Source organism: Glycine max, chromosome 17 (assembly GCF_000004515.6).
Source record: "Glycine max cultivar Williams 82 chromosome 17, Glycine_max_v4.0, whole genome shotgun sequence".
NCBI lineage: Eukaryota > Viridiplantae > Streptophyta > Magnoliopsida > Fabales > Fabaceae > Glycine > Glycine max.
The window spans coordinates 969563-984403 of record NC_038253.2 but is presented as its reverse complement, the minus strand read 5'-3'; the positions used below and the strand labels follow the sequence as shown (position 1 = coordinate 984403).

The window sequence follows — 14841 nt, the reverse complement described above, 5'->3', positions numbered from 1 at the left end:
CAAGAATAAAAAATAATATCATATTTTAATTATTTGAAAGGAGAAAAAAATACTAGAAAGGTAAATACATATTTTCTCTTCTTTTGTTTGATTTGAGTAAAAAGTGAGGAGAAAATACATATTTGTAAAAAAAAATTCAAAATAATATATTAAAAAGTAAGTTATAAGTAACTAATTAAATTATATTAGGTCAAATGACCTATTTAATTTTTTTTTATCTTTTAGAAAATTTATTTTAATTATTTATTTTTTAAAATTAATTTAAAATGATTTTTTTGTTAGTTTAAAACTAATACTGTTAATAATATTCATATGCTGCTGGCAGCTAAAAGCCGCTGCAATTTCACCACCACATCTCCACCCTCGTCAGCCACAGACACCCACACCACACACTTGATTCAAATGCCGTCAAAATTTGACACACCCAACTGAGAACAAACAGATCTGACACCAAGCAAGATAACCCCATCAATCTCCATACCCTCATCTCGGATTTCTCGAAAAACCTCCAATGCATTCCTCGTTAGCTACATTACATACCCAGTAAGTAACCTTTGTATCACCGCTCCTAGCGTAAGCAACATTCAGCAATGAAGGTATTAGCAAGATTCAACACACCAACATCAAAATTCCTAAAAGCTAACACCAGTACACGAACAAATTAGCAGATTAAGTCACACACCTTAGTGATTCCTACTTGAAAGCTAGATTGAATTTTTTCGGTTTCTAAAAGCTAACTTTTTTTTAATCCAAAAACGTGTTTGGAGGGCATCCCATAGGGATGCTTAAAAGTCTTAATTATTATTATTATTTTGGTTGAATAAGGATCTGGCTTCTTTGTTTAGGATTTTATATTTTATATTGTGGTTGTCGGATTTATCCATGTCTGTGTCATCTACTGAACTAAATTTTTCACTTTTTTCTAGCCATTGTTCAATGTTCATTATTCTGCATTATGTGTGTTGTAAGAATTGCCCAATCTGTGATTTCATTTTCATCCGCGAGGTGAGAATGCAATAATTAAGTCTATGCTATGAATCCCATTCTGATGCTTAAAATTACAGAACAAGAATCTAAATTGAAGATTTTTATCCATTCTGGATGTTGCAGGTGAGGAAATGTCGGCATCATCATTGATAGAGTCTCCAGTTCTTCAACTCCATGAGATCTCAGCTGTCAAGTTCGGCAACTTTAAGCTCAAATCTGGCATCTCCTCGCCAATCTACATAGACCTCCGCCTCATTATATCTTACCCTTCTCTCCTCCAGCAAATCTCTCAAACCCTTATTTCCTCAGTCTCTTCCACTTCCTTTGACCTCGTATCCGGTGTTCCTTTCACTGCCTTAGCCATTGCCACATGCGTCTCTCTTGCTCAGACCATTCCCATGGTCATGCGCCACAAGGAAATCAAAGATTAAGGCACTACTAAAGCTATTGAAGGTGATTTCAAGCCTGGCCAAAGTTGCTTAATCATTGAGGATTTGGTTACCAGTGGCACATCAGTTTTGGAAACAGCAGCACCACTGCCTGCCTCGGGATTGAAGATAAGTGATGCTGTTGTTTTGATCGATTGAGAGCAAGGCGGGAGAGAGAATTTGGAGGAGAATGGTGAAAATTTTGAGCAATCATGGGAAACTTGATGAAGAGATGGTAGGGGTTGTTATGAAATTTTAAGAGGAGAATCAGAAGGTTGCTGCTTTGGCAAAGGTGGGGAAGCCTGCAACTAAGGTCAAGGCTTTGTCATTTGGGGAGAGGGCTAAGCTGTCAAAAAATCCAATCGGAAAGAGGTTGTTTGAGATAATGGCTGAAAAGGAGAGTAATCTGTGTTTGGCTGCTGATGTTGGAACTGCAGCTGAATTGCTTGAAATTGCTGGGAAGGTTGTCTTGATATCATTTTTAGGGATAAGTACTATTTTAATCAGTCCATGCAATTTTGTTTTCTATCTTACATATTTGAAAGTATCCTATGTTCTCCGGCTTATTAACATCAACTGGATTCTAATTAGATGATTCGCCATGATCATATATTTTCTTTTAACTAATTTGATTGGTTTTCTCTTTCAGGTTGGACCTGAGATATGCTTGCTGAAGACTCATGTGGATATTTTTCCGGATTTTACACCTGATTTTGGCTCTATGCTTCTCTCGGTATAGCACTAAAAGAAGCTCTATTTCATTTATATGCCTTTTTTTTTTTTCATTTTCAGGATAGCTCAAGAAACCTTTTGGTTCCTGATATTATTGACATTAGCACACTAGAAGTTTGCTTGAATTTTTTTCAAACTGGATGGTGATTCCTGCCTTTAACCTATGATAAGGATGTTACGTACTGTGAGCATTGTGTCATTTGTGTGTGATAAGTTTCAGGCAATCCTTTACATATCTGGTCTAGTTGTATCTAATATATGCTTTATTTTATTGAAGATTGCAGAAAAACATAACTTCTTAATCTTCGAGGATCGTAAATTTGCTGATATTGGTAACACAGTGACCATGCAATATGAAGGGTAAGACTGCTCAACTATCATGGAATCTTTTTCTGGATTCCTCTAATTTATTTCTGCATTCCATAATCTCAGAGGGATCTTTCATATATTGGATTGGGCTCATATAGTAAATGCTCACATAATCTCAGGTCCTGGAATTGTTGATGATTAAAGTTGAAGGTCTGTACTAGTAAGCATTTTAATTGTACTATTTCATAGTAACACCTCAACTCATGGCCTAACATGTTTCTTGAACCATGCTCAGGGTTTACCTCGTGGCAGGGGTCTATTACTGCTTGCTGAAATGAGTTCAGCTGGTAACCTTGCCAAAGGAGATTATACCACTGCTGCATTAAAAATTGCTGAGAATCATTCTGACTTTGTAATTGGCTTCATCTCAGTCAATCCTGCATCATGGCCAGGGGCACCTATAAATCCTTCTTTCATTCAGGCAACCCCTGGAGTTCAAATGGTAACTGGTGGCGATGCTTTAGGGCAGCAGTATAACACTCCATTTTCTGAAAGTTCCTGCTTAAGATAAAGATTTGCAAAAGTATTCTGCCCCATTCTTAGTTGTACTCTCTTAAAGCAGCATTTTTTTTTTATCTTGCATTGAAAATTCATTAAAGCAGCATTTTTTTTTTATCTTGCATTGAAAATTCATTAAAGCAGCAGTTTTTTATATCCTGTAGCATACTGATCTTGTCAGTTCAAATATTTTTCTAGGTGGTCCATGATAGGGGCAGTGACATCATCATTGTGGGGCGTGGCATCATCAAAGCAGTAAATCCAGAAGAGGCAGCTCGTGAATACCGTCTTCAAGGATGGAATGCGTATTTGGCTAAATGTACTTGATGCCTGCATTCCTAGAATAAAAGGGTGAGCCAAAATGTTGTTTTAATGGGACACCCTCTCAATATAAAGTTAGTCATTTTTCAGTTGGAATTTTGAAGTGAATTGTTTATTTTCTTTGAGGGAAATTAAATGAAAATAAATATAAAATATAGAATGGTAATATAGAATTTTATATAATTTCCTCACAATAGATATGTAGCAGTAAGGTTTAAGAGGATAAATCAACTCCTCTGCACCAAGGTTTACTTATATTGAAACAGAGAACTTGATCAAGAATAGGGCAAATAGAGTAGTCAAATAGCAAGCTACCCAAGCTCATCTATCTTGAATTCGATTTTGGATTCCTGTATTCTATTTTTTACATTGAATAACATTTATATTCTATTTTTGTAGAGATTTCTTTCACATAAATAGAGTAGTGGAGTTATAAGGTTATTTGGGTGGTTAAAGGAGATCGGAAAATGTCTCTTAACAAAAAATTAACAACTAACATTTGTTGATAAAAAAATAGAATAGTATTAAATTGAACTGGTGTAGTATTACGTTCTTATTATTATAGTGAGAAAGACTTCATAAACTCCATGTCTGTCATGGATGAATGCTAAGCTTATTGAAGAAGCTTGAAGAGAAAGAAAACAAAAAGGAAGCAAGTGAATAACATAGAATGACTTACAAAAATTGGTTATTACAACAGATTATATAGTTAGTTATAAGAATAACTAACTCTCAACTAATTCCACTAATTGTAGTTACATGAGATTAACCTATTAACCAACTCTAGTTACAATGTTCTATGCTAAGAAGACTGTGCAAAGCACAAGCACAATCTACTTCACTAGCTTTAAGTTTTAACAACCGCGTACAATGTTTTGTGAGTAGGCATGGCAAACCAGACGGGAAAAATCCGAGTTGACCGGGATTGGGGTCGAGGTCAGATTTTCCCCGATAGCCAAAGTTGGGTTCGGGATCGGGATGGGATAATTAATACCCGCCCCAAACCCGTCTCCAAACCCACCCCGCTAATCATTAATTTACAAAAATATCATTACATATACATTTATCACATTAAAACATGAAACTATTAGATTGAATTTTATGCTAGTGTTAAATTGAATTTTATGTTGTCACGTAGAATCTAAAAAGATGTTATGGTTATTATTTAAAATTATATTTTTCATTTTATAAAAAATTATAATTTTTAATAAAATTTTATAAATATGTCGGGAGCGGGGCGGAAAAAACCCGACCCCGTCCGAGACCGGGATGAGGGGTAAATATATATCCCGTTGGGTTTCGGGGGCGGGGGTGTGGAGGGAAATGAGGAGTCGGGAGCGGGGGTGGGATAAGCAAAATCCGACCCGATCCGCTCCGTTGCCATGCCTATTTGTGAGGATAGGAGAAAAAAAATGAATTATGAAAGCATGTAAATATAATATCCATTAGTGTCTATCTAGTAGTAAGATTTGAATAATTTATATAAAGTCTTTACTTTAATCTTATTGCCGTCATTTTACACGTTTCCAAGTTAACCTTGTTAACATTATTACTAATAAAATTTGAAAATTAATAATCCACGGAGTATTGCTTATTTTACTGTACTACTAATTAGGAGATTCACATTGCACGTGAAATGCAAGAAACACCCAACAACGACTCAGTTCATTGGAAATGATTCTAGATTTCTAGTGTCAAATGATGGGAAAAGTCGCATTTATATACATATTTCTATTTCTTTTTCTGTAGGTTTTACCTCTTACCTACCTCCACAAAATGAAACCTTTGAAAACAGGGAAACTTTGACTAGAAATATTAGTAAAAAGTGGTCATTATGCTGCAGAGCCGGAGTGATTTATTTTTCTTTCTATTTGTGTTCCATTTCCATCTCGTCGTAATTGCTTCAGCGTTTAGACTTAAAATAGTTAAATTAGACTTATACCATGTCAATTTCATCCACAGACGTGGGTTCCTCCATCAGAGTGAAATTATTTCTAACACTATCAAATTTGAATTTCTTCCGAGAATCTTCCTACCGAACGCCTTTCTTCCAATAAAGTTTAAAAGAAAACTTGGAATAAATAGTGCGTGCACTTATAATATAAATTATAAGTAATTTTTATAATGTCATTTAATCATTCATTCATTGTTGCGTGTGATGAATTTATTGATATTTATGAGAATTATTTTTAAAATTATATTAGCTATAATTTTTTTTATTAATTAACAATATTTTTTTTATACATTACAGTATAATAAAAATTAAACTCAAAAACTTAACTATGGAAAAACTTAAAAGTCGTGGTGAATATGTAGATATCTTCATGTGTTTAGTGAAAACTTTATATATTGAATTTTGACCCAAATATGTGACTACAAATTATAGTCACCGTTTATCATTGACTTAACTGTTTATAATTAATATTTCAAGCTATTAAACTGGACCGGGTAATAATGTGTAGTTGTTGACACAATTGGTAGCTGGTTTCTGCATGCATTCTTTCTACCCAGCTTCCCTTCCAGTTCCAGATCATGAAAGCAGCTGAGAGTCAAAACAACTTAATTAAGAAATAAATAAATACAGAGAGATTTGGTCAACAATAATAACCCCTCCTATATATATATATATCTTGGCAAAACCCATTCAGAATTTTCTAGATCGATGTCAGTTAATAATGATTTTCGTAACTGAATCAATAACTATTCTTTTGTAATTCTATTTTTATTGAAGAAAAAGAAAAGAGTGAAACTCATTGTAAATCATTCACAAACCTTCGCTGTTTAACGAATTGAAATTGACAATTTTGTTTAATTGGTAAAAAGAAAGCGTTTTTAAAATATAAATAAGATATAATTTACGAGTCTTATTCTCCCAGTGAATTAGATTTCTAAAGGCTCAGATCATTCAGCCTGTTGGCATTGCAATTGACTTGAGCCTGTAGATGTTTTCAACACTCACAGCCAATGCATGTCACCAGAGATTGAAAATATTCTAGAAATAATAATATATTATATAATTAATATTTTGTATAACTAATAATATGTTTCTATAAATAATATTTTATGTTATCTAATTTTATTTAATTTTAATTACTTATTTAATAATTAATATTTTATATAATTAATATATTTTTATATTTATATTCTATATAAGTTTATTTGTATATATTTAATTTAATATAATACACAATCAATATAATACAAAATTAGATATTTTTTTATTCAATTTAGAGAATGAGATTTTTTTTTATATTTTTTCAATTAGATATTTTTAACAGAAAATGTAAAAAAAAAAATGAATAGTCAGGATTCCTCTTATACAGTACAAAAATTGTACATTGAATGCGATTTTTGGTTATTGAAGAGGCGAGTGCATTGTTTGTGTCTCACACGTTAAGTTAGAGACAATGTAATATAATACATATTAACTGGGCTGGTTAGTTACAGAATGTGTATGTATTATAACAATCTAAGGAAACTTGTAGCAAGCGACAATTCTGCTCACCTACCTGTTTCTTCGCGAATTGTTTTTGTTTCTCTCACATTTGAATCCCCAAACCAAACAGAACCAAATTTCTTCTAGTGGTGGAGGCACAGTTCGTATACGTATACCATCTGTTCCATTTATTTGTGGGGTCACCAAAAATTCTAAGCGCCAACCGTAATTCATTCACACTAAACAATTACTTAAACAATGTCATGCTGTGAATGAATAAACCAAACTCACCAACCACGACCACTCTCATGAACTCTGAACTTGTCTTTCTCTCTCTCTGACATTGTAGATTGGATTGCTTCATTTTGATGGCTCTTAAGGCTGTATCCATCTGGGGTTGTTACAAACCTCCTCCTCAATTGGGTGTTGGTGTTTCCAATTCTCATTCTACTCTGATTGGAAATCTAAGATATGATTATGACAAATGCCGCAAATGGGAGTGCTGTTGTTTGGGTGTTTTGGCTCAGAGAGCTACCACTGCTGTGGAAGATGAGGGCCCCAGTGTCCCACCTTTGGTTGACTCTTCAGGGGCTGCTGATGGTGTTCACCAAAATGAGTCAAAGGGCTTTCACAAGGACTTAAACTTACTTCCTAGTGAGTTACATGATATCTCCCTCCCAACCATAAAATTTTGATCTTTGTGTTTAACTGGCAATCTGAGAATTTAAGGCATAAATGTTGCATATTTCAAAAATCAAACTTTGCTTATCAACTAATCTTCTTCCAATTGGTGTTTGGAGGGATAATTTTGTTCGTGGTTCCTTCTGTTAAGTTTTCACTATTTTCTCATACAATTCTGTGGTTGAAGTTGGCAGCGCAAGATATTCACTGGATATGGATATGATATCAGCATTGAGCTAGTTTATTTTTATAGCTTATTCTCTTTCATGGCCACCCTTTTTTTTTCATTAGGAGAAAACTTAGATCAAGTTATTCAATTCTCCATTCAAATGATGATGACACATGAATGTTCTCTCCATTAACAAATAACTCCTATTGAATTTGTTTTAGAATTTTAAATAAATAACTACGTATCATTGTTTAATTGGAGAATTTAATGGCAAGGATGCAACAAACTTGATCTAAGTTCTGTGTTTTTTGTTAACACCCCCCAGGGGTGGTCCTATGTTAATGGATTTGATGTTTCTTGAAGATGTTATATTGTAATTTCCTACAATACCACCTGCAGCTGAATGATCTTTTTCTTCTGTTAGATGTATTCTTGGTTGAAATTTGTTGATAATAAAGATAGCCAAGACAGAAGAAGATCCCTACCAAGTAAAACACAAAATCTAAAAGTTGCAAATAAAATTTAGACAGGAACAGGTATGTAGGTAGATAAGAGGGAGAAGACAAGCAATATACCGGGGAACCTCTGTTTTTATTACTTGGCTGCTCTTATTTGTTTTAAGAAATGAAAACTATCTAAAGGAGAGATTGTTTATGATGTGACTGCTTACATTTGTGCTTGCAAGACATGTAGAAAGGCAATAGACTAATTATGCCATAGAACACCAAATTTTCTAAATGGTTGACCATGTCCGTTGCATCTGATGTCATTTTGGTGATCCGTAAAGGACTCATGGTGACACTGTCTAGATTCTTGGCTCGGTGTGATGGCATCAATGGAGAATGGTTATGACTTTTTGAGAGAAGGCATGCACTATATAGTTCTGACTTCAGATATTATGAATTCTATCAGAGCAACCTATATGGAATTGAATGATCCTCATGGCGGCCTAACCAATAAATTCTAGGTTACTCAGCTAATTTCAAATGTATTTTTCTTATAGGTGTTATGATTATCACATTGATTTTGCTTCTTGCAGTAAATTAAATTGAAGTTTTAGTTTAATACACTTTGAACCGTGCACCCATGCTAGCATACACATGTGTATGCGTGCAGATAAATAAAATTTCATAAAATATAATGGGTGGAATTTATGTTTTTATGTTACCAGTAGCCAGTAAGTGATGTAACTCCATTTGCTAAAAAATTCTACATTTTGTCACAATTATGTAACCTCGTTAATTGCAGAGCCATTAACAGCAATTGACATTTCTTCTTATCCAAGAGATGGATCAAAGGTGCGCGTGGCTTATCAGGTATATATGATGCTTAATAGTTTTTCTTCAAATAAAATATTCATGGCATTGTTGCCTTTGCTAACTAGTCAATTGGCTGATACAGGGACTTCCGGGGGCATATAGTGAGGATGCAGCTTTGAAAGCATATCCAAAATGTGAGACTGTGCCATGTGACAATTTTGAAGCTGCATTTAAGGTTCCATTTCTTGTTTTATTCTCTCTCTCTCTCACTCTGTGATGCATTGACTTGTAAGTTATAACTACTGCAGTGATATATTTGTATTCTTCTCTGTAGGCAGTTGAATTATGGTTGGTGAATAAAACTGTTCTACCCATTGAAAATTCTGTTGGTGGAAGCGTCCACCGTAATTATGACTTACTTCTTCGCCATAGGCTGCACATTGTTGGGGAGGTGCAGTTGCGAGTTAACCACTGCCTTTTAGGATTGCCTGGTGTGAGAAAGGAGGAGCTCAGAGCTGTTGTGAGTCATCCCCAGGTTGGCTATTATATATAGTTTTTTTTTTCTATTTTTATCATTGTGGTAAAGAGTGAATAGATATAATTCATTATGTTTCCCATTTGAACAAAATGAATGGGTATGCACAATTCTGCCTTAAGATAGCAGCAACTTCACAATAGAACAATTTATTAGATTACATCAATCATATTTACTGTTCTGCTATGTAGTAATGGCTAACCTCAACATGCCAGCTTTCAAGTGTTAACTTGGTTTACGATTGCACAGACTTTTGAGACAACTGACTGTGTCACCAAACTAAGCTTACCTGTTGACAACAAAATACCTAGCCTTATTTAGAAATTTTAAATTGATACAATGATAATTTTACATGCAGGCTTTTGCTCAATGTGAGACAACGCTTAGTGATTTAGGTGCTGTCAAGATTGCTGCACGTGATACTGCTGCTGCTGCTCAGGTGTATTAAGAATTTCTTGTTGTCTGAAAGTAAGCATTGATTGGGTTGTACAATGTTCTAACAATTATTTTCTTGAGAACAGACAGTGGCCTCAAATTGTGCAAGAGACACTGGAGCTATTGCAAGTTCCCGAGCTGCAGAAGTGTACGGGCTTGACATTCTTGCAGAAAGAATTCAGGTAAAACTTCCTTTACATTTTATGGAAGATTGAGCTGCTAAAGTATATTGCCTTAGCTCATGTTTTCCTTTTATCACAACATGGACTTTAATGTATGCAACTGATTGCATTGGATGTCATTTTCACCTAGGGCACGGAGTTGATGCCTCTTCCACTTATTGCTTTCCTTTCTGAGATAGGATTGGACTATTTTTATTTGATACTTTCTAAATGTTTGCGCCAATATTTTAAAATGAACTTTCATCATCATTTCTAGAAATGAAAATTACATTGGGCTTTACCCTAATTAATAGTTTTTCTAAAAATGAAATTGACCATGCAGTATTTTGCTTGGTGATAGAATTTATATTGTAATTATTTGAGTAGATCAGAAGAACTAGCTGATAGCATATGGTTATAGCAAAGGATTCTAGTGTGCAATAAAGCAGCAACGACCACAAAAGCCTCAGCCTACTAGGTGAGGTTGGCTACATGAATCATATGACACAATTTGGCTCGATTCAAATACTCAACTCATACCTACCATGAAATGATCTGACTAAATTTTGTAATAAAACAATTGATGTTTTTTGAGGAATAAGAAGCAAGTGTCTCTTTTGCTAGATTGATATTGGAAATCTCTGGAGGATCCTGATCATCAAATAAGCTATCCAGGGAATCAGAAGACTGTGAATTTGATTTTTGAAGAGCCTATATAATTACAAAGCAATTTGAAAAGGCAGTTAACTTAAAAGTTTTACATAAACCTTTTAACATAGTTAATCTTTTAAAAAGTGAACACACTTTTGGTCCTCTAAAGATATACTCAATAAGAAGTGACATACAGCACTAATTACAAATATCTACATTTATCCTATCCAAACTCCTAATCCTGTTATGTAGAAATTCAAATTTGAAACCTCTTTTGACTCTTTCAAAACTCCCACTCAAACTAGCTTGAAAATTCTTTCAGAGACAGCTTGCCGAATGATTCATTAAAGTTCTTATTGTACAGCCTGTTGATGAGAATGTCTACATAGTGTGTGTACTGTGCAGATCTGTCCAATTTCTCTTTCTTTTAATTGAAGTGTTTATATTATATACTTCCATGTGCCTGGTTCTGTCATCAAGAACAGGATGTTTGGCTACAGAGATTGCAGACTCGTCAAGTGAACCTTCATAGGTGCTGAGTTGTCAACCTATAGTTATTTAGTAGTATTTTCATCCACATAATCTTACAAATTCCATGGGCCATTGATATAAATTCCACTTAGACCTAACCACCATATTTTGTTTCTTACTTTGCCATGCAATAAGTTTCCTTGCAGATTGTATATCTGTATTAGGTTCAATGTGAATCAGAATGTGAAACTTCTTGACTCTTTCAATAACAAGTGTATTGTGTGTGATTTTAGTGTTCAATATTATATTTTATTAGTTTATCAATTGTTGTTCCATTCTATCTGTTCAGAGAAAATATAAGACAGATTTCAGTGATAGCATTATTCATTGTGCAGTACGTATACTTAAAAAAAACTCTTAGTGGATATTCCTTTCGCCATTTTTAGCTTTTATTGAAAAATATGTCTATTTGTATCCACAAAAAATGTAGAAGACAGAAACATGTTTGTTATTGACTTGTTTCTGGTGAAGTCAATATTAAAGTCTAGCTGATTCATTGCAATTTTGATAGGATGATGATGAGAATATTACTCGTTTCTTGGTCCTTGCAAGGGAGCCTATAATTCCAGGAACTGACAGGCCCCATAAGGTATACAAATTTTAATTCTTTACATTTATATTTTTATGAATTTTCTGATGAGTTCATGACTTTTCTCTCAGACTAGCATTGTTTTCAGTCTAGAAGAAGGTCCAGGTGTACTATTCAAAGCCTTGGCAGTTTTTGCTATGAGGGATATTAATTTGTCAAAGGTGTGTTGATGTGTTATATTAATTGATATTGGAGTTTTGAAATTGCAACTCACATCCATTGCTCTTATGTTTTTCTTGTAAAATTAGATAGAGAGTCGTCCTTTGAAGCAGCGCTCATTGAGGGTTGTGGATCATTTAAATGAAGGGAGTGCCACGTAAGTAATTTTGTTCCCTGTTCAAGATTTGCGATAGCAGGGTGCAAATTTTGCAAATTGACCAGTGATTCATACTTTATCCTGTGAACATTTATGAAGATAATAGGAGAATGAATGGAGTATACAACTTAAGGGCAAGAGGCTTGTTAGAGTAAAATGGAAGGGGATAGGATATAGTTTATGATACGTTGACATCCCTTTAGAGATTCACATTACTAGACTATCAAGGGTGTATTTGGGTAAAAAGCTTAATTAAACACTTATTCAATAAGAACTTATTCGTAGGCTTCATTATGAAATTTACTGAAATAAGTTGAAAAGAACTTATTTTAATAAACTTCTCCATTATCTGTTGATTCTCTTCCAAGCACCCATTAATAGAATATAACTTTATTCTAAAAATCATATTTCCAAGTCTTTGATTCAAAAACTGAAAGGAAAAAGTTCTGAGACAGGGTTTTACTTCATGAATGTGATCTAATGATTTTGTTATTTTGTATAGAAGTGTATTGCAAAACTATGACTTAAGGCATAAAACTTTTCTGGTGGCAGGTACTTTGACTACCTCTTCTATATTGATATTGAAGCTTCTATGGCAGAACCTCGTGCACAATATGCTTTAGGACAGTTGCAGGTCTGCCCATTATCTCATCAACTCAAGTTTAATATTTTGTTGCTTATGGGAGTCACAAATTTTATCAGTATTTTTTCTGAATCTATAAAATTTCTTAATGCAGGTGGGCCCATACAATTATTTAATAATATTTATTTTCTATTATTGATGAATAGTGAGTCTAATTACACATTTTAGAAACTAACAGAAGGGTGACAAATTTTGTAAAAAGTACTTTAATTAGATGATAAAAAATGGAAAGAATAAAAGAAATACTTTAATAATTAAGGAAAATAATTAAGATTAATGATGATTAAATCAATTATACTAACTAGTTAGTCTGTCAGATATACCAATCCACGACTAACAAACCCAACATTGTTAGTAAATAGTTTAGTCCCTTGAGCGTGTTAATCAAGGTTTAATTCTTGACCATTTGTATTGAAAATGTTATGTTGAGAGAAACAAAACTCACTTCAGTAGTCTTTATGCCATGAAAGAGATTGGCATCTAATTGTTGATTAGGAGATACCCTTGATGATCACACGCACACACGCACAAACATATGTCAGTCTGCTAATTTGACTTTTAACCAGCAAGTCAAAGGTTATCCACACCCCAAAAAACCAGGTCATGCTCTGGTGCACCATACCACATTCAATCCCGTTGATCTGGGTGTTTAAGGTATTGATGGTGGGATATCCTTCGCCAATTTATGCTGTGTAGAGTAAAATGTTAGCTATTCTATGGAGCTTGTGGTGGAATATTCACCATTTGCAATTGTTTGTAGATTAGTGCTTTTACTATTTGCTTGGCCCAATGCCATATTCCACAACCTTCTAGGAAAGCCTTTTTGTTTTTGTTAAGCAGCATCCCTGTTAGATAAATTTACTTCACTAACTTCAACTCTTTTCTATATCAGTTGCATAGTACATTGTTAAAATTACTTTTACTACTCTAAATCTGTGCATAATCACAAAATCCAGTCGTCCTCAGTGTTCTTACAAAAAAAATATATTAAATTAAGGTATTGTCTATGGTGACCATGACTCTAAGTCTTTAACCAAGTTGAGGACTCTTCAAAGGTAGCTTTCAAATCAAATGCTATCTCTATTTGTTGGTAACATCTGTTTATTTTTTTCATTTCCATTTCAGGAATTTGCTAGATTTCTTCGTGTTCTTGGTTGTTATCCTATGGATACAGTATTATAGAAGTTCAGTGTCTTAACTAGGAGCAACAGTCATGCTGTTCATTTTGCTGATAACATAAGTAGCTACTACCCCAGAGGTTCATCTTCAATCAGAGAGGTGGGCAAGAAGTATCCTTTAAAAGCATTGCCCCTGTCACCTCTTTCAAAAATCTTTTCATCTCCTAAGGAGGTGCTTTGAAGTATATCATCATAGTTTTGACAGTGGAGTGAATGCTGCTACAGGAATCTTCATTGTGTTTTATTCCTTCATTTAGATTTTAGAACTCTTCATATTAAAGAGAATTCCAATGCAAACTTAGTGACCAAAGTATGTACATATGGCTCTATTGAGCTATGGCAAATAAATGAAGGACCAAGCCACCCAAAATTTTCTTCTACCATTAACTGCTTTACCAATCCACATTCCACAATAATATGACTCCAGTACATTTTTTTTATTCAGTTGGTATAGTGAATAAGGACGTGTTTCTTACTGTGATTATTTGTGTTAACCAGGATTAAAAGGAATTGAATTTCCTTAACAGTGTGAGTAGTAGTTAGAATTTAAGTAAAGATCATTTCAGATTTGTTATTTATGCATTCAAAATCTTTTATTTCATCCCACAAACAACGAAAACGATGCAAGGACATTGTCAAGTGTCAACACACTAGAATCTGCTCGTAAGTTCAAGTTCTTATTCCTATTATCAAAATTTAAAAATGTTACTAGTCTTTCTAGGGTAAATTACACTAAGTTTCGTAAAATTTCACTTGATATTTCCTCCTTTTACTATTCTTATACTAATTTTACTTAATTATTTTAAAAATATTATTAATACCCCTTAATTATTTAAAAGATATTACTATTTTTTTCTTAATTATAAGATCATTTTAACTAATTCATTTCTTAAGAAAAATAATTAATTTAGTTAATCATATT

At 33.7% G+C, this 14841-nt stretch overlaps 1 protein-coding gene and 1 pseudogene across 2 annotated transcripts; both read left to right on the top strand.

Annotated features, from left to right (window-relative positions):
• Positions 1-304: 304 nt before the first annotated feature.
• LOC100789804 (uridine 5'-monophosphate synthase-like) lies at positions 305-3490 on the top strand (annotated as a pseudogene).
• Positions 3491-6763: 3273 nt separating this feature from the next.
• On the top strand, positions 6764-14302 carry LOC100784846 (arogenate dehydratase/prephenate dehydratase 1, chloroplastic). 2 transcript variants are annotated; one of them, XM_041011270.1, is made up of 11 exons: positions 6764-7425; positions 8870-8937; positions 9023-9115; positions 9215-9400; positions 9774-9854; positions 9937-10032; positions 11705-11782; positions 11854-11943; positions 12031-12098; positions 12651-12732; positions 13867-14302. In XM_041011270.1, the coding sequence occupies exons 1-11, from the start codon at positions 7140-7142 to the stop codon at positions 13921-13923; spliced, it is 1185 nt and encodes a 394-aa protein (XP_040867204.1). In that variant the 5' UTR covers positions 6764-7139; the 3' UTR covers positions 13924-14302. The 2 variants fall into 2 exon arrangements, with proteins under 2 accessions (XP_040867204.1, XP_003549790.1); XM_003549742.5 differs by having other exon boundaries at positions 6768-7425; positions 9215-9415.
• The last annotated feature ends 539 nt before the right edge of the window (positions 14303-14841 follow it).